At 36.4% G+C, this 25,389-nt stretch overlaps 4 protein-coding genes across 4 annotated transcripts; 1 reads left to right on the forward strand and 3 right to left on the reverse strand.

Annotated features, from left to right (window-relative positions):
- The first annotated feature begins 1,093 nt into the window (after window positions 1-1,093).
- Window positions 1,094-4,449, forward strand: LOC109181793 (F-box protein At2g26850-like). The gene is made up of 5 exons (XM_019331707.1): window positions 1,094-1,803; window positions 1,942-2,021; window positions 2,265-2,437; window positions 2,679-2,753; window positions 4,054-4,449. The coding sequence occupies exons 1-5, from the start codon at window positions 1,129-1,131 to the stop codon at window positions 4,239-4,241; spliced, it is 1,191 nt and encodes a 396-aa protein (XP_019187252.1). The 5' UTR covers window positions 1,094-1,128; the 3' UTR covers window positions 4,242-4,449.
- A 244-nt stretch (window positions 4,450-4,693) lies between these two features.
- On the reverse strand, window positions 4,694-11,616 carry LOC109181794 (dual specificity protein phosphatase 12-like). The gene is made up of 7 exons (XM_019331708.1): window positions 11,489-11,616; window positions 10,270-10,712; window positions 6,693-6,745; window positions 6,442-6,506; window positions 6,247-6,325; window positions 5,705-6,013; window positions 4,694-5,171 (listed from the first exon to the last, which is right to left on the reverse strand). The coding sequence occupies exons 2-7, from the start codon at window positions 10,695-10,697 to the stop codon at window positions 5,017-5,019; spliced, it is 1,089 nt and encodes a 362-aa protein (XP_019187253.1). The 5' UTR covers window positions 10,698-10,712; window positions 11,489-11,616; the 3' UTR covers window positions 4,694-5,016.
- A 416-nt stretch (window positions 11,617-12,032) lies between these two features.
- Window positions 12,033-16,284, reverse strand: LOC109181792. Its single transcript, XM_019331706.1, has 6 exons — window positions 15,874-16,284; window positions 15,341-15,433; window positions 14,812-15,045; window positions 14,325-14,427; window positions 13,022-13,251; window positions 12,033-12,556 (listed from the first exon to the last, which is right to left on the reverse strand). Exons 1-6 carry the CDS (start codon window positions 16,191-16,193, stop codon window positions 12,334-12,336), a joined length of 1,203 nt encoding a protein of 400 aa, XP_019187251.1. The 5' UTR covers window positions 16,194-16,284; the 3' UTR covers window positions 12,033-12,333.
- Window positions 16,285-18,746: 2,462 nt separating this feature from the next.
- Window positions 18,747-23,468, reverse strand: LOC109181791 (CDPK-related kinase 7-like). Its single transcript, XM_019331705.1, has 11 exons — window positions 22,351-23,468; window positions 21,839-21,969; window positions 21,595-21,636; window positions 21,409-21,517; window positions 21,240-21,318; window positions 20,860-21,156; window positions 20,346-20,458; window positions 20,127-20,234; window positions 19,913-19,975; window positions 19,637-19,804; window positions 18,747-19,352 (listed from the first exon to the last, which is right to left on the reverse strand). The coding sequence occupies exons 1-11, from the start codon at window positions 22,831-22,833 to the stop codon at window positions 19,215-19,217; spliced, it is 1,731 nt and encodes a 576-aa protein (XP_019187250.1). The 5' UTR covers window positions 22,834-23,468; the 3' UTR covers window positions 18,747-19,214.
- Between the last annotated feature and the right edge of the window lie 1,921 nt (window positions 23,469-25,389).

A 25,389-nucleotide genomic window follows, 5' to 3' on the forward strand; every position in this document is an offset into this window, starting at 1 on the left:
TCTTCCCTTGACTTAAATCTATGGAGTTGGTTTGATATCTCCTTAAATTTTTAATTTATACCCGAAAAAAAAATGAAATTTCTTCACTTCAAGAAACTCAACTGCCTTTTAAGTAAAAAGATAAGTGTTTGACGTTTACAAGAACCTACGACATTGAGTGTAACTCTCACACTGTGCCTGTCAAACTTCGATCTTGTGGTGTTCTTGAAGGACCATAAAGAAATAAATCAGACTAAGTTGTCCATAATTGATCGGTTCAAATCAAGAAAATCAATAAATTATTTCTGTTGAAAGTGGAATTTATAATATTGTGATCACTGAATTAATAATAGGAATAAGGTTCAAATTGGTCACTGAACATAACCTGAAAATGCAATTAGGCCACTGAACGAAAAAAAGATGCAATTATACCACTGAACACTCAAAAACGTGCCATTAGACCACTGAACACTCCAAATGTATGCAATTTCACCGGATAGCAGGTTACCATCAATTTTAGCAAGTTACCTGCTTACGTGGCGGCTGAGTTGGCATTTTTAACAATTTTTAAATAATTTTTAATAACTTTTAATAATAAATTGAAAATAAATAAATAAATTTTTAAAAAAATTAAATTTGTTTTAAATATTTTTTTAAAAAAATTTATTAAAAATGATTTAAAATGCCAACTCAGCTGTCACATAAGCAAATAACCTGCTAAAATTGATGGTAACCTGCTATCAGGTGAAATTGCATATTTTTGGAGTGTTCAATGGTTTAATTGCACTTTTTTTTTTTTTTAATTTAGTGGCCTAATTGTATTTTCAAGTTATATTTAGTGACCAATTTGAACCTTATTCCTTAATAATATAACTAACTTGGTTGGAGTTACCTAGATACAGATATGAAATATATAATATTGTCGCCATATCCACTACTACTTTAACAGTGATATATGAAGAAAAAATATATAATTTTTGTTCATAAAGTAGCAAATATATCGTCATCATCATCCACTAATGAAATTCTTTCATGATTTAATTATTAATTTAATATTCCTTAAGATTATGTTTAATCTCGAGTATAAATGCCGCTGCAACCCCTCAGTACTTTGCTTGTGCGATAAAGAAACCCATTCTCTAAATCCCAATGCTATTTTTCTTGTTTTCTTGCTTCTCCATCGTCTTCCTCTCTAACTCATTTCATCACCCATTCCCTTCTTGGAAGCGCGACATGGGATTTAGGTCACTGCCTTTGTTCTGGGAGGAGTTTTCGAGGTTCTTGCTATCATGGTTCCGGAAAAACAAGAACTTTCTTGATGGGTTCTTCCATTTCTCACGAATCTTGTCTCCGGCGAGGGAGATTGGCGGTAATGTGGTGGAGGAGACGACTGCGGAGGGGACGAGTTTGATGGATTTGCCTGACCTGGCTGTGGAGTCCATTCTGGAGAGGCTTTCGGCGGCGGAGCTGCGGAGCATGGCGGCGGTTTGCGCCTCGCTGAGGGAGAAGTGCGTGGCGGATCGCCTGTGGGAGAAGCATCTGAGGGAGAGATGGGGGAGGTTGATTGGCAATGCTGCATATGCAGAGTGGAAGCGCCATGTTGCCTCTATGAAGAAGAAGAAGAAGAAGGCTGGGTTTTTGGATTCCAAAAGGCAGGGGGATTTTCTGGGGTATTTTGCAAGCTTTAGGGATCTTGTGTTGAATGGCAGATCAGAAGTGGGGAATGGGGTGAAGGGCTCTTTGCCAGAGGACTCAGCCATGGCTTTGTATTTCTCTCTTGAAACTGGCAACTTCTCTTTCCCAGCTCAGGTTTATAACCGTGAGGTAAGTTTCAGAGATAGCAGATTTGGTGTGTTTCTGTGTATTGCAATGGCATTTAGGTGTTGATATGTATAGGTTCTGAATTCTGATTGTTCATACATTGTTTTTTGCTAAATTTCTTGGTTGTTGTTTAATGTGCAGAATGGGAATGTTGGGTTTATGTTGTCTTGTTATGATGCTGAAGTGAGCTATGATTCCACCTCTGACCTCTTCTGGGCAAGGTTAGATGATGAACTCTGATCCTTAAAGAAAGTGTGATCACTTCTTTTCTTGCAAGTTTTTGAGAATTGTTTTAGCTTTTGGCTTGTAATTGGAAAACACTTAAACGCAGCTTTTATATTGATTTCTGATTGGATTTTTTCTTGTGTTCTTAAACTATATCCTTACTATTTCCTCTTTTGTTAAGGGGGGGAACACTATTCATAGAATCATAGATATTGGAGTTGAAATGACTGTTTCTGCAGGTATCCAGCATATGGAAGACGTTCGATAGAGGAAAACATAGTGTTCGATAGGCTAAGGGCACCTCCCGTTGGTACTTCTGCTTATGTACTGCATAAATCAGATTGCTTAAATGATTTAAAACCTGATGATCACTTCGAGATTCAATGGAGAAGAAGCAAGGAATTCCCTTATGGTATGCTCACCGTTAAAGAAGCCCCCTTTCCTTTTGATTAGGGTTCGTTCTTTTGGATCAACAATTTGACTGTTTAAGCTTCTGAAAGAGAAACTTCTTGCTCGTAGATTCCTGAATCCCGATTGCTAGTTCAAAAAAAAGAAAAAAAAAAACCATTTTTTAGTTCTTAGAAATGACCAATTCGTGAAGCTTTGATACTACAATTATGTGTGTAATATTTTCAACTTAAAATGTTTTGCAGGTTGGTGGTATGGAGTTGTTGGACACTTGGGATCATGCAATGGCAGCAAATTGCACTGTGATTGCCATAGAAGCGGTGAGAGCATACTTTCACCTTTAATGGTTAATAGTTGTCTTGTGTTTTTTTCCTGCTTTCAACATTTCATTTTTCTTCACATATTTCAACTAGCTAAAGGTGGTCTATGATGGAGGATGATATATAGATATAAAACGGTTAATAGGAATATTCAGATTTTTGCATGAAGCAAATAGCAATATCCCTTTAGCAAGTGTGACTGGACCACTTCTTGATCTAGAATGCTTGACAGGTCAATGCAGCATATATGCTGCCAGGAGTGGTGTGGACACTAACAACCTTAATTTTACCTTAAAAAAACATACACTAATGGAAACACGACACTAATTGCGCTTGTTTAGGCTTTTGCCATTATTTTATAATATGTTGTGTGCTGATGCTTGTGGAGTAATACAAAGGTGCTGCTGCTTTTGTGGTTAGCATGTTACTTCATTTGAAACTGACAGGAAAAACTCATTGCCTAATTAACTAAAAGTCTGTCAAGTATTGGTTTGATTGTTTGGCTTCTTGAATGGCTTTTGTTGAGAGAAAAGAGAAGATATGTATATATTAAAATAAAGAGGTTCTTAGCCAAAGAAACGGTAATCAAATATTATATTGCTCCACTCATTATTGACTGCTCATTAGTTTTAAAGAATTAAAGCTATCCCATTTTGTATCATGACTTGTTTAGAAGTATCTTTTGCACAAAAGTGCCATGACCACTGCTGGCTTTGCATATCATATCCAAGACCTTTGGTGGCATGGCAGCTTAGGTGTCAGAATTTGGATATATGAAATGTAGAAAAACTGTGCATTGTTTATGACCTAATTCAGGAAAGATGATTAGCTTTTACTTAAAACGCAAGAAAATCGGGTTGTGGGCCTGAGAATTAGCCTAATCCGAGAAATTGAAAGATGTGTTCTGTCTCAACTAAAGGTTAAGCTGATCGGGTTGTGGGCCTGGGGATTAGCCTAAACCAGGAAATTGAAGGATCTGTTCTGTCTCAACTAAAGGTTAAACTGATCGGGTTGTGTGCCTGGGAATTAGCATAATTCTACGAAATTGGAGGATGTGTTCTGTCTCAACTAAAGGTTAAGTTGATAGTGAGACTGAATATATATTAGTTTATATACATTATGCTCTACACTGTTATGTCAAACTTATACCTGAACCATTTTTTGATGTATGGGGTTGCATGTTTACTCTGCTGGCTTTGCTGAAAAAGAATGTTTTGTTTTAGCGTATTTGTTTTGATTTTCAAGGGCCCTTTTCTGTAATCGTGTTCATGGGTTTGGGTTTAAATTCGTTGTTCGACAGATACTGTGAAGTTAGAGTTCAAGCAGTATTCCCCAGACTCGGAATGGAGAGAGACGACTATAAACCGAAGGGGGCATAAAGAAGTAGGCAATGAAGCAGATGGCTACTATGGTGGGATCAGAAAGCTTTACAGTGAGGATGAGATCTCTGAGTGGAAAAGATTTTGGCCAAGCTGCACCCTGGATTAACCACGATTTACTCGCCCCATCATTGCGCCTTTTCTAACTGCGAATAGTATATATAAATAGCTCCAGGAAAGAATCACCAGGCCTTACTGTCTCAGTTTTATGCAGAAGAGGCCTAGCTAGAGGTTAGTGTCCTGCAGTCAGTAAGGCAATGTAAATTTCCAATGATTAAATGAGAAAAAATTCCCAGTTGTGTATACAAGTGAAATGGCAACTTCTGTCTTGTCTATACTCCTCTCTCTGCATTTAGTTCTAGATATCCATGAACTTCAAGTGAAAACTATTCTCCATCCTATGAAGATACATAACAGGATAATATCTTACACGACGAAAGAACCGATAATTCGTATCAATTTAGACAGCATAATCTGCAAATTGTGCAAGAAAATGTGATTTGAACACATTATAAGATGGTAGCTTTGCACCTCAATGATACGACAACTTTTAGAATGAACTAATCAGAGCAAAAGTGAAGAACTTTAGTAAGATTGACTTATCTGAGTTGGTGTACAATCGATGTACATGATTGTAGAGTTTACATCTTAATGTTTTGAGAAGATAGAAGCAAGTTTCAGTAATGGAAGAAGTTTACAATGCATGTATAGGAGGCAAGCATATGAGGGTGATTGGGTTCACTAACATCACCTTCCTTAATGGACAAAAGCTCTCTAGTTGTTTTCGTTCATACTGCTGTTGGGTTGAGGGATTATTTGTAATGCTGCAAGCATATGGTACACCCCTGCAATGGGGTTGAGACCTATCTCCCCTCGGTAAAATCTCACAAAGTGCTGACATCCACTCGGCTTTTGTGGAGCTGAAAGGCAGGGGTGATCCAGCTTCCACAACTGCACTGGATGCCTGACCAATTGAAGTAACCTAGGCGAGCTTCACAGTGGATGCAGCAAAGCTTGCCTTCCAGAGCACCCTCTCCGACTGGGATCCAGAATTGAAGGGAAAAAGAAAGTAGGTTAGAAAGGAAATGGGATTTAATTATTAGGGTACTTGGGTTAGATTACAAAAATCTAAAACTGATCAAGAAGACAATGATGGGAAGGAGTGGACTTGAATAAATGTTGTAATCCCAGATCTGCTACCATTCATTTAAAAGCTGTGCATTATTCACTTGTAGAATATAAAATGCAGGATGCGAGGGTAACCCCAACCAAGCTGGCTAAAGATACAAACTTGTAACCACAAGGTTACGAGTTCGAATTCCAGCCTTCTTGGTTGAGCTGGTCAACTCTTTTAGGGTCACAAGGTGGAGTTTACTCAGTGCACATCCTCGGATAGTGACTGCTCGTTTCTCTTGTCATCCCAAAAAATGCAGGATGCAAACAATCACTACTTCTTGTTCATCAAACTTGGGGCCTGATTATTGTTGGTTTGTGTGTGTGTATGTAGAGGGGGGGGGGGGCGGGGGGGGGGGTGTAATTTACAAAGATAATATGCTATGCAATAGCCTCTACCTGACTTCATCCACTGCAGAGGCTCAATAAAGATGGATGAACACTCATCATCATCTGCTTTCTCAAAAGGACGGCCACTTCTCCTTTTAGACCATCCAAAGGCTGTTTCACCCTCTCCAGGAACATGATCAATAACATTATCTTGCACCGCAACTACTCTCCGGCATTTCTTGCAGCGGTATGCTTGAGTAGGACAGGCTTCCCTACTCAAGGGCTCATCAGTAACCAAGGAGAGTTTTTTTGTTAGCAAAGCAGGATCTGCTGCAAACTTAGACGCCTCTATTGTCTCTCCACGATTATAGCACTCACCTGGGTATAAAAAGTACAATGTCAATCAACAGAAAAGGATCTGTCTGCAGTGCTACTGAAAATGAAGCATTGCTTCAGTAAAACACAAATTGAGCAACTAAATGCCATAGAGCACAAGATGGAAAACACCAGTCACAGATCAAGAGCTCACATATATCTATAAATCTATAATCACAGATGGTAATTGACATTGACAGAAAAACATAATTGATAATTAAGGTAAGGAAGTAGACCTAGTAGCTTTAAGTGAAACCGTTTGTATGTGGGGCTGGCACGATTAACCTTGAAGCCCATTTCTTCAAACATTTTCAACTGTGGCCACAGGAAGGAAAAATTATTCAAGAGTCGCAATTCATGAGAAGCTGGAAACAGACATCAAGGATAATTGAGATGCCAGCTCATAAATCACTTTGCAATGTCTGTATCACCTGATCTACAAAACCGTCGTTTGGGGAGACAGATTCGCAGCTTTGACATAAAGATTGAATTGCGTCTTCAAAATCAAGACATGCAGGAGAAAGGAGAGAGAGAGGAAAGATTAGGCAAAGACGAAGTAAATGGAAATAATAAACACAAATTATGGGTAAATTGTCATCATCAATTTAGAAGACTCTAAATAAAGCACGAAACAAACTACTATAAGAGCAACACTACAACTGAATAATGAAGTTTATAATACCTTCATATGAAAACTGTTCAGATCTCATCAAGTACGCTGCAACAATGGATGCACTGCAGAGGATGCAAAGAAGGATGTGATTCTATAGGGCTTGTCAAAGCAGGATAGGAGAATACATATGCTGTAACAAAGAATGTCCAAATTGAAAAGGTTCTAGAAATTAACATGCTAAATAACATGAGAAGAAAACATCAACAGACTTTGCATGCTCTTGGTAAATAGGTGCATTTGGAAAATGTAAACTCCTAGTCAAACAAAAATGTCTCCTCATCCTCAATTCAAAAATCTGAGTGCAGCCTTCCACTATTAGCTTGTTTATAGACAAGAAATTGCATCATTAATTAGATTGAACAGCTAAAAAAACCAACAAGTATTGATCTTAATAGTGGAACTGCATAAGTTATGCAAAAGAAAGAAAATAAAAGAAGAATTACCAAACTAGGACAACTTAGAGAAAAATAAAGAAGAAAAAAATTACTAAATTGACAGATATATACACTATTAATGCTTTTGATCCATTAGACCAACAGGTCATGAACTGGAGATATTTGAATTTAATTCATATGTTCGTAAGGAGAGTTAACAGGTCAGATATCATATTTCAGATGAACTGAATAAGTGGATAAATCATGTGAAGAGGCCATGAATACATTACAAACCATTTAAGAAGTCATACCAGAATATAACAAGTCTTAGTACGAACAGTTACCCCCATCTAGAGGAAGGAATAAATACAAACTAGAAGACCTATCTAATTTATGTTAACATATGTTAGAAAAAAATAAGGGTGATCATGCATTTATAATATGTGAGATTGCTTTCCCTTAGACTGATCTAGAAAAACAAGACAGGGGACCCCCAAGCTCATTAAAAACCCCACTGTCATAAACTATGCTTGTCAAATTATAATTTTTTTGTTTTTAAATCTTCAGAGGAAAATAGTAATAAACAATTGACATGGACTGACAGGAAGAGCTCAAAGTGGCAAACTGTGGTAACTGCTACAATGTGTTTTGTGCCAATTTTAGACTTAAGATGCAGAATAGTGAACACACAAACTTTGGGGCTTAAATCATTTCCAAATTTTGCACAATTTGAAGATTTATTAGCTTCATTGGGTCTCAAACTCCTTCCTAAAGAAGAATCTCAATGTACTGAGTAGTAATAATACTATAAAAATGAAAAATCAATAAAGCAGCCTGAGGTTATCTTTAGAAATAAAGAGCACTTCCTGACAGACTAAAGATGTTATGTTCATGGGCAAAAGCTCATGTCAACGGGTAATGGAGATTGTTGGAAGTGGAGGGTGGTTTGCCTATTTTGTGAGATTAGAAAGGGTCAAAGGATGAAGGAAGACTAGGGAAAATAACTTGGAAATTTTGGGAGTTTTCCTTCCTAATTTTGACTTAATTATGCTATGTTTATTAGCAAAGAAATCCCCACTTATATAGAAGGATTTACATGTAGTCAGCAATCATATGGAAAGGAATAATAACCAAAATTACTAAACAATTGTAAAGGAAATAGAATAAAATTCAAACTGGCAACCAATCATAATTATTGAGAGAATTAATCTTGCTTTATTTTCCTTGATTTCTTGAGCTGATTTTTCTATGTCATATCATTACTCTCCTCTGGGACATCAAGTTCGTCCTCAAGCTTGAAATCGGGAAATTTGGGAATAGTTTATTTTGGGTTGTTGGTTCAATCTACAAATCTTCAACTTCTTCATCAAAGCCAAGCTATAGTAGTGGTTTCCAACATTTCTTTTGGTGAGGGGCAATGTTGAAAAAATCGCTAGGCGTCCTCTAGGCGCCTGGGGACCGCCTAGAGCGCCTAGGCGGGTGCCTAGGAAGCCGACCGCCTAGCGCCTAGGCGCGATTTTTGCAACAGTGGTGAGGGGTGCTTTCAACGAGTTTGGTTACGAAATGAATTTTGGAAGAATAGAAATCGTATTCCATAGAGAATGGAATAAGCAACAATAGAATAGGAATTCTATTCTATTATTTGGTTGGTTTAAGGAATAAAAATGGAATAAACATTCAAATGACATAAATACCCTTGATATGTGTGTGTGTGTGTGGTGTAATAATTATTATTATAGAATACATGTCAAAGATATAACTTAAATAATAAATAGAAAATTAGACATTACCAAAATAGACTATTTATGATAACTTAAGAATAGCCTAATGCCCTAATACCAAAGCCCCCCGGAATAGCTCATTCTTGGGAATAAAAGGACTAAACAAGAATTCTATTTAACTAGCGGCCTATTTCGTGAACCAAATATGCTATTAATGTGTGGGGGCTTGAAAGGAGGTGGCTGCTTTACCATGATAGTATTGTTAGATGGATACTATCTCATTGGGGAGTGGCGTCATGGTGTTGAATTGCCCAATAAATGCGTTCTTTGGGCATAGCCACGGGTGGTGTTGATTGCTTAATCTAAGCATATGGATTTGCATATTTTGACGTGAATAAGTCTACCTATTGGTCATATTGGATTTTACCCGATCATTTGGAAATTGGCAACGTACTCCTCAAGCTGCCTGCCATTTGTATCATTTTTTGCTACATCGCCCAAAGGGTTGAGGCTACGAGGTGGTCCAACATGGAGCATACACGAATCTCTTAAAGTTTTCCATGAGATTAGCTAGCGGATCTTGAACCCGTACCAAAGTTGGGTTTTCTCGGCCATGTGGTAGATTGTTGTGCCCGCTTTCTCCTGCTTCGATATATACATGTTGGCAAAATAGAGTTCGTAACAATGGAGCCAAACCAAGGTGTCTTCTTTGGTTGAGAAATTCAGGAATTCCCACTTAGTGTAGCAGGTTTGTGGTGCAACCTCGAGTTGGTGTGAGGAGATGGGTGTGGCTGGCAGAGTAGGTGGTGAAATGATTGTTGAAGTTTTTGAAGATGATGGTTGGTTGATCTGTTTGGTTACCAAAGTTTCCACCATCTTGCCCAGGTTGTCAACAGTGTTAGACAACATTTGGATCGAATCTACTATGGCCTCCATTTTCTACAAATATGTTTGTATGGATTGCGTGGTAGTTTGGAGTGCCTTGACTTCAGCTAGTACTGTTTTGATATTGCCCATGTTGACACTCGGCAACGAAGCCAAAATGTTATGTTCACGGGCAAAAGCTCATGTCAATGGACAATGGAGATCATTGGAAGTGGAGAGTGGTTTGCCTATTTTGTGAGATTAGAAAGGGTGAAGGAAGAACAGGGAAAATAACTTGAAATTTTGGGAGTTTTCCTTCTCCTTAATTTTGACTTAATTCTACTATGTTTTATTCGCAACGAAATCCCAACTTACATAGAAGGATTTACACGCAGTCAAAAATCATAAAAATGGAAATGAATAATAACCAAAATTTCCGAACAATTGTAAAGGAAATAGAATAAAATTCAAACTAGCAATCAATCAGAATTATTGAGAGAATCAATCTTGCTTTTTATTCCTCGACTTCCTGAGCCGATTTTTCTGTGCCATATCAGATGTATACCACAGCAATGAGAAGAGCATAAAATGTAACCAGACATACAACAACAAAATAAGAAATAGTACCTTCTTGACACACCAGCAAAGCAATGCACCAATACAGACCCTTTTTTTCTACTTTCTTCAATGAAATCCAAGCACACATCCAAAGAATCCAGCAAATTCTCATTCTCCATATCTCTCAAGGGTACTGCCATCCTCACAAACTTAAGATCCTTCCCAGCGTACTCCAGTGAGTATAGAAGCTTCTTAGGTGATAAGGAAGTATTTGACTCATCAGCAGTATTTCCCTCTGACCCATTTCCTCCAAAATAGACCTTATCAATCTCCTTGGTAGGGATCACAAGCCCACTACGCCATTCAGAGAAAAATGATATTGAAGCTGAACTAAGAACTGATAATATATGTGTAATTTCTTCACTGCCATTCTGAAGAATCTCCGCCGCATCACATATGTTGCCAATAAACAGATGTTCACGAACGAGATAAGGCATATCCCACAACAGAAACTAAAATGAAAACATACTTCTGTTAGAGATATTGAGAAAATACTTGCTCAATTCATAATACTAAAGTACTGCACCAAAGTTTTCCTGTATTATATAAATTATAGTATTCCCTCGCTTAGATGATCCAGTAAAAAATTAAAAGATTTTGAATAGCGGAAAAATGGAAATGTCATCATAAGGATCAGGCAGTACATGTTTTGAAAAATTCATTGCATTCCACTTTTCAGTACAAATATAACTGATCATTGTAACTGTGAATAACACTATAATTGGAACAAGATTTCCAGGAAGAGAAACAAAATAGAAAAACCAGATTACTATGCTCACACAAAAACCTTACAGAATTTTCTCACATATATTTTTACCCATTTACACAACTAAAAGCAAAGAAACAATTTTTCTTTTTCTTTTTCTTTTTTTGGAGCAAAGGTTAAGAATTTAAGTTGATTAAATTCTTTATCCAAAATTAGAATTTTTTGCTCACTGTTTGGTTAATCACATGAATTTGGACCAATAATCATAATCAGCAGAATCCCAACATGACCTGATAGATTATTAACACTTTAATGGAATTATAACAAGATGAATTCAACGATGCTTGCTGAGTTTTTAATCAAAAAGCAACCAAGGCTTAAATTTTTTCCATCTTTTTTTTTTTTTTTAATTACTTAAAAGAAGAAAACAAATCATCAGAATTTCAATGAGCATAGCTAGTTAGCTACATATGGATATTCCGATGAAGACGGAGAAGTAGAGTGAAAGAGACAGCGAGATACCTCAGATAAGCAGAATATTCCGGCGGATAGTAGCGTCACCGGCACCGCGTCAACTTTTCCGGGGATTCGCTGTATGGACTCTCGAGTCAGAGCTGGCCGTTTTTTATGTGTGCTTCCGTTATGTGAGGATTAGGGATTTTTGTATCAGCCCGTTTTATATTTTATTATGAGATTTAATTTTAAATTTACAAATTACAAATTTACTTACAAAGAAATTATACGAAGAATAGTAAGTGTGTTCTAGTTTTTCAGAAATTTTTAAAATTTATTTTCAGTTTTTAAAATGAAAAACTGTGTTAGTAAACATGTTTTCTGTTTTCTATTTTTCAAATTCAGAAAATTTCCAGCTAGTAAACGACCTTTGAACTTCTTCTGTAATAGAAAATTAAAAGTAACTAGGAGAAAAAATTATGAGAAATTTTTTCAAGGATGAATAACATTACTCTTACATTTGCAAGCATCAACATTTAAACCTAAAAGCTACTCGGAATTTATTATGAAGAAATTGACAATGCAAACTCGATCAGAACTAAATCTAGAAAAATCACCCGAACTGGAAACTAAGCCTAGAATTAACTCTTAAGAATACAGTACATGAACTATTAATCAGAAGGCTTTTGTGTGTTCTGGCAAAACAATCAAATTATCAACCCCTTCCACACCCTGTTGTGTATTCAACTAAATACAGTTTTTCCTATCAAAGATTCACAAAATTTACAACATATGATATGAAGCAGCTTGCGCTCCTGAAACTAATCTTGAAACACAACTCATGAGAACAAAGATATGTAAGCAAAAATTGGTATGAGAGGAACAAGAAGAAGCTAAGTTCTTGATGGAAAGTATCAGCAATCGTTTGAGTCCGTTGTGTTGACGGGTATTTGCCATATCTTGGTGTTCTTTTTAGGATCATCTGTAAGAGCGAGGTCTGTATCGTCTTCTTTGAATGTTCGGATGAAGGTTTTCGCTCCCATCATGATAAGCCTTTCCACGATGAACAGCTGGTAGTTGTTCTCGATCAATGGATCCAAAATATGGCTGTAGTTTGAAGCGTATGCCAACTTGTACCTGCGAATTGGAGCCACCGGAAGAAAGGTTGAAGAAACTATAGGAACGGCGCATTCATGGTGATGCCGAGATGGATATATTAGGAACGGGTCCAGAGCAACCCGACCCAGGCTAGGCCGACCACGTAGTCGGCCCCGGACAAACCGACCCGAGCCCAAGAGGTTGGGTCGGGAACGTTATGCTGTGAGCACGTACCCACCTTGCAAGGTGGACACGGTTCCATATTCATAATTTCAATACTGTAGATTCATAAAATTTATACTTTAGATTCCAATTGTTGAACTCTGTTTTCACAAATCAGAGAACTATATGTTCATAATTTGATAACTATACAGTTTAGAAATTATGAATTTACAGTACATAAATTATGAATCTACAGTACATATATTATGAATCTGCAGTATAGAAATTATGAATCTAATGCTTTGCAAAAGGAAATGAAAAGTTCGGTAGAATATTACTTACCTTACAGCCAGAGGCGAAAAGAAACCCGGTGTTCTCTCGTTAGAAGCAATGAAGAGTGTCCGCCCAGGTGGGACCCATTTAGCAATTCTGCACAGAATGAACTCTGCGCGTGTGTCTCTGTCCAAATGGGGATGTAAACTTCGATCAACACCAAACCTATCCTTCCTGGTCTTGATCTTATCTCCTCTGCGCACATGAATCGCATCATAATCTCCAATGAGTGCCTTGATCTATAGAAAGAAGACGAGAAGTATAAAAACAACATTAGCACAGATACATTCCTTTCATCACCTATCAAATCGTTTTGGGGGCAAAGAGAGGCAGGACCTATCTTTGCCATTTCTTACAGACAGAAAGCCACCGAATTACTCTATCTCAATCCATTCATTTGGGTACATTAAACCCTCAGAGCTCTCAGACTTAATATAATAGTACTCATTATTATAATCAACTATAGAATTAATTAAACATGTTTTCTTAAATTGTCTTAACATTAAGGAGTTATCTTTTGTGAATAATTGTTGCTTGCTTCCCTTCTATCTGGGCACATTTTTTATTCTAAAGTTTAAAAAAGTATTCTTCTTCAAATAATAATAATAATAATTAAAGAAGCCCGAGCTTATGGGGTGCTATGATCCTAAGCTTGAGGTCTATACCTTCCCTTGGGTGGAGTAAGCATTGCATTGATGTAATCATGGTTGAAAAAATCGCTAGGTGCTCTTCGGGCGCTCAGGGGACGCCGAGCGCCTAGGCGCCTAGGCGGGGATTAATCGGCGCCTAGGCGCCAGTGTATTTTTTTATTTTTTTTTAAATTGTTTAAATTTTTAAGATTTGATAATTATAAACTATTTAATATTTTAATATTTAATACTAAAATATTAAATATTAACCAAAAAAACATAGAGTACAATTTAGCGTTATTTCTCTCAAAATGACACATCGTTTTGAGTGAAATAACCCATTTAACAAAGAAGGAAACAATAGCTAATCGGCCGACTAGGCAACCTAGTCGGTGCCTAGGAGGCCTAGGCGGTCAGTGCCTAGGCGACCTAGGTGGCGCTTAGGCTGCCTAGGAGGCCGCCTAGCCGGCCAACCGCTTAGATAACCAATTATGGTGATACGCTAAGCACTCGGCCAGCGCCTAGCGCCTAGGCGGGGATTAATCGGTGCCTAGGCGGGATTTTTGCAACACTGGATGTAATCAAGTCTCTGTGTAGTGTTTTTTCTGTTTTGCCAATAGCAACTAAAGAGCGAGAGTGACAAAGAACAGGTATCAGTGCCTGACAAAATGGAATCAACTAACCTTTTCCGCTGCATCTCGTAGTTTCTTTGTGGCCATTGAAGGAAGGAAAGAAAATGGCAACAAGACAGCACTGCGATTGGTTCGATCCTTGCACTCCATGAACCTGAATGTTTACCATGATTAATACCTACAGAAAGATTGTATCAATTCAAAAACAAAGCCAGTACCAGCAAGATTTAAAAAGCAACAGTATATGCCACGTGCATCCAGAGAGTATCATATCAGTTCATAACAAATCTAAACATTCATTTAGGATATATTTAACAGCGCTAAATCTTAATCTGGCCATTCTGCCTTTCCTTTCATGGTTTTGTAGGTAGAAAATAAGAAACAAATGAATAAAATTATGGATATCTTAGCTGGGCTTTTTAAGGGACTAGAAGAACAGTCTCAGTCTCTAAGAGCACAAGTAATCATTAAAACCAAACAATTAAAAGAACAGGAGAGGGCAGAAATAATGAGTAAAGAAACCGAGGCTCAAATTTACCATGCAAGAGGGCTTGCAGTTCGATTTATCAGCAAAATATTTGAGTATGGGCTATTTTCTTTGAGTTCAGTCCGGCTAACATCTTTTACATGAGCAACCCCTCTAGAACCTAATTTCATGCTTGTCTCCAGAACCTGATGCCACATTTTCGAGTTATCCAGAATAACAGGAACTGTGTCGGATATGAGGTCCACATCATACAGAGAATCCATAGCACAGGAGCTAGCTGCCCACCTAGAAAAGGAGATAAAGATGGTTAATATGTTTATGCAGAAAACCTTTTACTGCTATAATTCATCTATGACAAGATACTAAAGAAACAGCTCACAATAAGCATGTTAATGAGTCAAACTCACTGGCAATAATAGAACTGAGGCACAGAATGAAATTCCACTACGATTACTTTCCATTTCCTTTTCTCTTTCTTTTTTTGTATTGCAGTGTGGGTGTGGGTTAAAGGAAAAAAGAAAAGAATTTCTAGAAATAGAAAATGAATAGATCTCTAGTTGAAAAACAAAACAAAGCTCACCCTTCATCTAAACTTGAACCCTCAACTTGATGAAGAATCCCTTTCTTGTTGTGTATTGGATTGATGCACATCCTAGAAGGCATCACAAGCGTTCTGCAACACGAACAAAACAAGGGAAAACATTAAAACATCCATTGATCTTGCAAGCAAATTCCCTTAGAATAAAGATCTTTAAGAGCATTAATAACCTACAGAGTACCATCTTATTGCTCCACAAATTTCAACTCTCATCCTAAATTCATCAAGACTGGATTTATAATATTTTCCAAATTCATAGTGATATCCTTGTGATCCAAACCATACATGAAAAAATTTAAGGAAACCCAACTCTCAGATGACAAAGCAATGCACATTGTCACATTGATATAAACTCAAAAATGCATTTATGTAGCTGGATAACATCACTGAACATTATATATTCACTTGTAAAATAAAAAAATCACAAGCTAGTAGTTAAAGCTACTAAAACTTCAATCCAGACACAGCTCAAAATATTTCAAACTTTTTTTGTTTTCCTTGTTTCAAAGCAATACCTTTGAAGGAACAAGGCTTCTTCAAGGGCACACCGGAGGCTGGACTCCTGGTGACCCAGGCCGGCACAGGAGTCGCAGTGCTTTCCAGGGCAGTCAATTCTGCTCCCCCAGTAGAGGAATTTGTCGGGTATTTTCTTCGGCCTGGTTCTGGAGTGAACTATGAGGTCGCCTATGGTTTTGGGAGCGGAAAGGAAGGAGCCAGTTGTGGAGAGCAAGGAAGAGAAGAGGAAGAAGAGCGCAATGGCGGCGATGGCGGATGTGAGTATGAGAATTGGGGATCTGGATTTCGGCTTCGGCCTGTGGGTTCTGTAGATCGCCATTTTTGCAGCTTGACTATGAGAGCAAGCAGAAAATGCAGGAGAGGAAGATTTCGTTAGAAGTAAAGTGGGAGCAAATTTTTAATTATTATCATTAATCCAACTGTCTCCCCAATCCTCATGTGTCCACTTTAACAACTCTTTTTTTGTTTTTGTTTTTTTTTTTTTTTTCTTTTTTTTTTTTCTTTTAATCACAAAGAAAATAGCAATCATTATGTATGTAAAGGTGTACATTGATATTATGTGCTACAAGTTTGATCAATATATAATTTTTTTTTTTTTTTGACTAGAAAAGTCGTAGTCGTTATTCAAGAATGTACAATGTATCATATACGACAGACTAAACTTAGGAAAGTACTTGCAAAAATTTAAACTTAGGAAAGTGCTTGCAAAAATTAAATTCATGACTTTTATCTTTTTAGACTATCTCCAAGCCAGCGCCATTTCGCCAAAACACAAAAAAGATGGCGGAATTTAGCTCCAACCCAACGCCATTTCGCCAAATTTTTGGCGCACTGTGAACAGTGTTGCGCCATATTCGGCGCAGCACTGTTCACAGTGCGCCAAAACGCTATAATTTTTTTTTTTTCATTTTGACCCCTCTTTTTTGTTTAATTCCATTTGTGTTTTGTTTTTTTGTTTTAATATATTTGTCTATTTTGTTAAATTGTTAACTATAAATTTTATATTATTTAAAATGAATTATATCATTTGAAAGATCTCATCAAGACCGGGTCCCCCTTAAAACCGTACGTGCGGGTCTCCCCGCATGCGGCTCACGCCATTCGAGGTGGCCCAGCCCAGCATTCATTCGCAAATCCTTCAAAAAATAAATTCAAATCCAACCCAGAAAACAAAATAATAATAATAATAATAATAATAATAATAATAATAATAATAATAATATTACCGAACCTTTTCCTCTTCCCATTCTTCCTTTCATAAAAAAAATGGACCACGTCTCCCGAACAATCTCAATACATATGGCGCAAGACGATTCCACATATCGAGGTCGGAATGGGATCGGATGTCGAGTTTAGTCAACATTTGCTGTAGAAGTAGCTCCCGCTCCATACTTACTTCAAGGAAAGAAAGGATTGGGCAATTCCGCCGGTTCTGGGGAAGGGTTTGTTCGTATATCCATTTAAGCGAGCGAAATTTCTGCACTTTCATTTGCTTTGAAACTTTTCTTTGCCTGCTCTGCTCCGATTAAAATAAGTTTAATATTGAACATAGATTAATTAAAAATGAAAACACATAAAGCTTAATTATAACAAAATTAAAGGAAATTACATACTTAATTTAAAGCTAACACATAAAACTTAATTAAAACTACTTTAAACATACTTTTTTTTTTTGAATGCTACTAGCTCTATTACATTGTAGTATCTGTTCATATACTTTCTCAACCTATTGAAACACAAAGAGCTAATAACACCTCCACTGAGGCTCGAACTCACAACCTTCCAAGTGGAAATCCAACCCGGATACCATTGGACCACATAGTCCTAGTACTTTAAACATACTTAATTTAAAACAAACACATAGAACTTAATTAAAACTACTTTAATTAAGACGATTAAAACAAAACTAATATTAAATATAATTTAATTAAAAATAAAATTACATAAAATATAATTAAAGTCTAATTTATTAAATTACAACTATTAGTTTTGTTAAAAGAATAAAAGTATAAATATAAACTTTATGAGGGGTGTAGGAATAAAATTTGGTTCAGAATTTGGTGTAATGGGTTGGAGATGGAAAAAATTTGGTGTAAGAATATGCTGGGAATATTTCTTTTTGGTGTAAAATTTGGTGCAATGGTTGGAGATGGTCTTAGTACTAGAATTCCGTTCTGTCCATTTGAACACCTCTCTTAACTCTTAAGAAACTTTAACAACCTTTTTTGAATGCTACTCTATTACAATGTAGTATCTGTTCATAATTACTTTACGACAGACTAAACTTAGGAAAGTGCTTGCAAAAATTTAAACTTAGGAAAGTGCTTGCAAAAATTAAATTCATGACTTTTACCCTTTTACTAGAATTCTGTTTTGTCCACTCGAACACCTCTCTTAAGAAACTTTAACAACCTTGTTTTAATGCTACTGACTCTATTACAATGTAGTATTTGTTCATAATTACTTTCTCAACCTACTGAAGCACAAAGAGCCAATAACGCGAATCAAACTCATAACCTTTCATATGGGAGTCTAACGCGGGTGTCATATGAGCACAAGGTACTTGACAGTTGACATGACCCATCACACATACTATTTTTACTATTTTGATCTTCAATTTATAATTATGTTCAATGGTGTTTTTATTATCAAATTTATACTTGTTATAATCATCTTTAAAATAAAAATGGTTATAATCATCTTTAAAATAAAAATAGTTAAAAATTAAATGAAATGTCAATAAATAGAAAAGAATGTCTTTTTAGGTGAAATATACCTTTTGATCATGGTTAACGACTTTAAAACCTTGACATCATATCAAGGGCCAATATATATGCCACAAAAAAAGTGACTAAGTAAAACATAATTCTCATATTAAAAAATCACGAGTTCGATTCTTGCCAACATTCTCTCCTGTTAGACAGGATCTTCCTATCTGATTACACAGAAACGAAATTTACCCGATACAATGGTATATATACTCAGAATATATATAGAACACAACAACCAACAAAATAAGTAGTAAGGAATTGAGTGCACAAGGAATACACCTGCATGCCACCAAACCTCATTTCAGCATGGTGCTGTTTACTAACCCTACATACATTCTTGTCATATAATCTATCTCTTCTGTACATTCCTCTATGCTTCATGGCATCACATAATCAAAGAAAACAAAAAATAAAATAAAATTTGCATACTGACAAGTGAAGATGTTGGAGCTTCTTGATCTTCAAGCTGTGCTTCTCAGGAATGCTTTTTATCTCTGAGAAAGAATGGTCGGTCCAAACACAGAATCAAAGAGAAAGACTCGAGGTAGCCCCCCGGCGAAGTTATAGTCTTAAGCTTTTTGAAGGGCACGGGCAGAAAGACCATGCAGAAGACGAACGAACCCCAAGAAACTGAGCTTTCCATCCGAGTGTCTGATCCAGTCCTGCAGAACTACGTGAACTGGAACCGAAGGGCTCAGGCCGAGCTCCTGTATATATATATATATATATATATATATATATATATAGAACAATGGATATGGATACACAAATGAACACGGGATGGAGAACGCTAATTTGGCAATGAATTCTTTAAAATGCAAAAAAAAAAAAGAATATAACTTTCATAGATCAAAAATGTGTTTCAGTTCAACTAAAATATTTATTATTTATATATTCTGCTCAACACACCCCCTCAGTGTGCGGGCCACATTTGTTATTTATATATATTATGCTGAACCGAGAAAGAGAGGGAGAAAGATAGAGAGCATACCGAAGCGAGTTCCTCGATCATGATAGGCCTGTTTCCATCCTTCTCGAAAAACTCGTAGCCACGTCGAGCATGCTGTTCCCAGCTGTCCATTCCTTCTAACTGATGAACACTTATCGCTGCAGCACAGAATTCTTCGAAATCCAGTTTCCTATATTGGAGAGAACTCACCTGCACAAGAAACAAATTTCTATGCCTTAGTGAATTTGTTGTAAACCGTAAAGAGTGACGTTTATAAACCACACCTAGGAGTAAAGAGTTTCCTAAAAAGAATCTTACTGTATTGACAAAATCCAAAACCCTCGAATCCTTCATTGCATCAGTGGCGAACTTTGCCATAGCCTGCCAAATCACATTTCAGCTTTTATTTAAGATACATACACTAGAAATTATTTAAAACGACTGAAATAATAAAGAAATACTAATGAGCTGCCGAGTAATCAATTGAAAACAACGGGAAAAAGGGGATAGACAGCAGCGGAGGAGGTCTAACCGTTTTGAAGTTTTGTAGAGATACACATCCGCTTTTGTTTGGCCCTAACGATGTAAATTGTTCCCGGAGATAAGCCAACTGTTGTATGGTTAATGTCTTTGCAAGAGCCTGTTACATTAGCAGATCCGAAACTAGCAGTCACATTTCGAGTATTTTGCATTTAGGGTTCTTTAAAACATTACAACGATTGAATTTGACAGGTCTGATTACATTACGTACCTTCAACGCTGTTTTTCGTAGAGACGAGGAACATATGTAAGCTTTTACAAGCTTGTATATAATCGTATCCAGAGGTATTTTGATATCATGGTGGCCCACTAACCAAGGATGACCTAAGCAGAACAAGGAAACAAAAATCGCTCGTTAATCCACACTCTAGAGAATTGAAGCATGTGCTTCATCTCAACTAAAAGCCTAAGCTGGGATTGAAGCATGTGCTCCATCTCAACTAAAAGCCTAAGTTGGTAGTTGGATTGCACATTAATGGTTATATGCTCAACACGCCCCCGGGCTGATACCAAATTGAAGCATGTGCTCTATCTCAACTAAAAGCTTAAGCTGGTAGTTGGATTGCACATTAATGGTTATATACTCAACATAGAGTGCATGACATCCCGATATTACAAAGAAAGCTAAGCAAAGTTGCTAAACATATAACTGGCTTGCCAAATAAAATTAGCTCTTCGAAAGCGGGAATTGAAGTAATTCATAGTTATAACCGTAAACAACTTACTAAGAGCCTGAGCAGCAGTTAGCCTCTTGCGGTAATCCTTGTTCAACAATCTCTTAACGAAGTCTACTGCATCGGGGGACAAATTGGGCCACGGGGCTTCATCAAAGCTTGGATCAGCCTTGAGGACCGCCCGAAAGATTCCAGATTCTGTCCGTGCCCAGAAAGGTCTGCTTCCACAAAGAAGAATATACGCAATCACACCTATACTCCACATGTCAGCTTCGGTTCCATATGATCTATGCAAGACTTCAGGGGCCACATAATATGCGCTTCCAACAATATCATTTAGCCTTTCATCTGCAACAACGCCTCCCATCACTAAGTATATTCTAATGATCGGAAAATAAGCAAAAAGTTAAGAAATCTAGGCATGGACTTACCCGGTTTTACATAATCAGAAAGTCCAAAGTCAATGGCCTTCAGAGGAGAACGCTCATCCTTCGTCGTAAAAAGAAAATTCTGAAGCAGAATTTCAGAGAGGAAATCAGCCAAACCAAGATAGATACGACAAAAGAAACTCAAGTACTAAACTCAATCTCAATTGTGCACCTCGGGTTTTAGGTCTCGGTGAACCACTCCTTGAAGATGACAATATGCAACGACGTTTAGAATCTGCACCATAACAACTTTAGCATCTTCTTCCGAGTATTTGCCACCCCTTCATTTCAAACAAAACAAAATTAATAATCAAGAATAAATAAATCGAAGTGTTAGAATTTAGGAAAAGATATGCACCTAGAAAGTATCCTGTCGAGTAATTCCCCTCCTTTACATAACCTGTTAGAGTGAAAACCTTTGTTTAGGCTTCTGAATCACAGTAAACATTGCCTACTTTCATAGTAATATGAGGAGAAATCATAGTTAAAAATTACAGTATTCTCATACAATGATAAATAATAATGTTTTAAGATAACAGGTAAAAATCACCCGGAATAAAATAGGACCATCATGGAGAATTATCCAAAATATTCAAACTTACTCCATTACTATATAGACGTTTTCTTCATCATCATATGCATCGTAGAAATGCACTAGGTTTCTATGTCCCGTTAACGCACGCAATATATTGACTTCTCTCCTCACATCTTCTATGGCAATTGCTGTAGTCATCTGCACAAGCATTCCTCGATAAGAACATCATAAGACAAGAACAAAAACCTCGTTTCACATGGTCCACAGATAACAGAAAACATTAGTGAAAACATTATCGAACTAGTGAGAATTTGGCATAGGCAGAGGATCCACATTGTGGGAAGGAATATAAGGTAAACAAATAGAAGAAGAGAAGAAAACACATCATCATTGCAATATTCCTAAGTATTTAGATTTAGGCCATAGAAACAAGTTTGATTAAATCTCATTAACCAAAAACTAAACTAACAGCAACAACAATAATGAATAATGTTCTCCAGCAAGATTCAGCAACCAAATCATATGAAATGCAAGTAAAAGTCAAAGATTATGAAAAGTGAGAATAAGAACACCAAAAACCTTTGATTTTTGGATGACTTTGACTGCCACATCCTGGCCCTTCAAGCTCCCTTTCTTTCCCTTGGCAGCACAAGTATACCCAAAATGCCCCCTTCCCACTTCTTCCCCAAGCTCATAATGGCTTTCAAAATTCTTGGAGAAGCCAAAGTTTTTATCCAACCCAATATCACACTCACTCCCTTCAGGGATTGTGGCCTCATTAGGCTTCACTGAGCCATGTCTCCTGGCAAGCAATGCCTTTATGTGCTTGGCTGGTGAAGGTGGTGGGAATGGCCTCTTGAACAAGCGCAGAGGGGTGGAATTAACACTGGAATTAGCAGGTGAGTTCTTGAAAGCACTAGGCAGAGGGCTTGGGCTGTAAAAGGGGAACTTTGGAGTTTTTGAAGTGTGGGAACTCCATGAAGGCTCATTCTCATTGGGGATCACTGAGTCCTCAGAGAACCTTTTCTGGGCTTCAATTGGTTTCCCATGACACAGTCCCATGGAATCAAAACCCAAAGTGTGCTAAAATTCACAAACAAAATCAACACACAAAGGGGAAATTTTTAGAGCTTTCTTGATCTTTGCCAATAAGCAGGAGCAAAATGCACACAAGAAACTAGACCATTAAGAGCCAGAAGTTGGGATTTTGAGGAAAGTTGAAATCTTGGAAATGGGAAATCCAGAAAGACGAGATTTTTTTTTGATCAGCAGCAAAGAATTATTGGCGGAATTCGAGCTCTTGGGGAAAGAGAAAGCAAGGGGAGAAGAAAAGAAGTTGAATTGCCAAGAAAAAAGGGCACCACTTTCTGGTGAAATGATCAAATGCCAGAGAAACAAATCTCTATAAGGATTCAGGAATCAGGGAATTCAGCAGAGTAGAATTTAAGCTCAACAATGGAAAGAGATAAAGGAAGAGTGGAAAGCAAAGATAATTCAACTATTCAAGAAAAGAGAACCAAAATCAACAAAAGAAACTTAATTTAGTAATTTCCAAGAACTAAGGTCAAGAATGGGTCTGAAAAAAAAAAGAGAGAAAAAGTAAATAAAGATGCTAAGCATAGGCCGCAAGAAAAGAGAGGTGAAGAGGGGGGGAAAAGAAAAGAAGCCACAGTGCCACACCACCCTCCTTCCTTCCTTCCTTCTCTACTTTTCCAAGCTTTTCATTATTATATATTTATTTAAATTTAAATTTTATTACAATTTTCATTTTTGGTTGTTTCTGCATAAAAACTATCATTTTTAGAGGTCCTATTATTAATTGTTATTAATAATTCTAGTGGGGTTTGAGGTTGGATCCTTCCAGGCTGTCCTAATTGAGAGAGAGGACAGAAGGGAGGTGGGAAAGGGTCTGTATTGTGGTTTCTTGTGTATACATCTGCAAACAACTAAGCTAACTAACATTTTTGAACTTTGACTATTTTTTTATTTTTGTTTTTTGCCTTTTCAACTTTGAAATTATTGATTTTCCTAATTATCATGTGTCTCTCATTAATTTATTTTTATCAAAAAAATTATACCACTCGAGTTTCAGTCAAACCGTAATCGGAGAGCCCTTTGAGCATCTAGTGCTCCATGTAGCCAAACTCAATACAATACATGTCATATTATCTATTCTTGAAAATCAAGATTAGTTTTTGTTTTAGTTTGACATGAAGAATGCATTTGGGTGTAAACAAGGGCTTAGTCAAGGAGGTTTATATAGATATATCAGTCGATTTTGAAACTGCACAAAGTAAAAAAGAAAGGTTTGGAAGCTGAAAAATGTATTATATAGACTTAAACAATCACCCAGAGTATGGTTCGACAATGTTCTCTAAGGTACTAGACAGAACCAAACAATATTATATTATGATGCATTGGTATAGTGGAGAAATAATATGAATTTGCTTGTTTCCGGGCTTCCAACAACATGGTGTGGATTCGAACCCCACTAGAAACTTGAAAAATCATTGGAGGACTTTGACACGGCCAATCAGGACAACTCGGGATCTACCTCCTTCGTGAACTTTGGGGTGAACTCATGGGATTTAGATATAGTTTGAAATTGGGTTATTAAAAAATAAATAATTGTCCTGAAATTGGGTTATTAAAAAATAAATAATGGCCCTGTTTGGTAAATGGTTGTTAGTTATTAGCTGATTGAGTTAATTAGAGGATATAACTAGTAGATAACATTAGCTGATTGTATGGAGTGTTTGCTAAATTAGCTGTTAGATGTTTGATATAATTTTTTTTTTTAAAAGCTAATTGAAAAAGCTGTTTTAAGCAGCTTTTTGAATTTTAGCATTTTGAAGTTGATTTTTTTAACTAAGTCAAACAATTAATAATGGTTAAATAAGTCAAATTGACTGATATGCTAATATTTTACCAAACAGGGCCAATATTAATTTGTACATGCATGAGAGTTTACTAGTCATTGTTGTGTATAAGGATACATTGAATAATTATGTCAAAAGCTTGTATAGTTCCAACTTCCAACCAATGTGATCATGAGATTTCAATTTGAAATTTGAAGGGCATCTTGGCATCATTATTGGTAGGTGCACATAGTTAAATGTATTACTTAAATTAAATCATATAATAATGCATTGAATAAGTTACATATGTTTCACAACTACTAGGGCTTGCTCAATAATAGGGTTCAAGTAAGGTCAAATACGGAATATATATGAATGCACATTTTACATGATTTGCTAGCTAGCAAGTGAAATTGTTTGTTTGTTTCACATCAAGCAAGTACAACAAATCATACACACCCATTGTTTGTTTATATATATATATATATATATATATATATATATATATATATATATATATATATATATATATATATATATATATATAAAATTATATTAAAAGTGAAGTGCATGCAAATAATTTTCAGATTTAATATAAATATATATAAAGTTCGAATATAAAATTAAATCTACTTGCAATAAAATAATTCAATTGTACAAAGTTTATTTTTCTTATTATACGAGAGACATGCAAGATTAAGAAAAATAATCATTACACATGCGTCATTTCGATCAAAATTGTAAATTAATTTGTAAAAGT

The sequence above is a fragment of the Ipomoea nil genome, unplaced genomic scaffold, assembly GCF_001879475.1.
Source record: "Ipomoea nil cultivar Tokyo-kokei standard unplaced genomic scaffold, Asagao_1.1 scaffold1043, whole genome shotgun sequence".
Taxonomy (NCBI): domain Eukaryota; kingdom Viridiplantae; phylum Streptophyta; class Magnoliopsida; order Solanales; family Convolvulaceae; genus Ipomoea; species Ipomoea nil.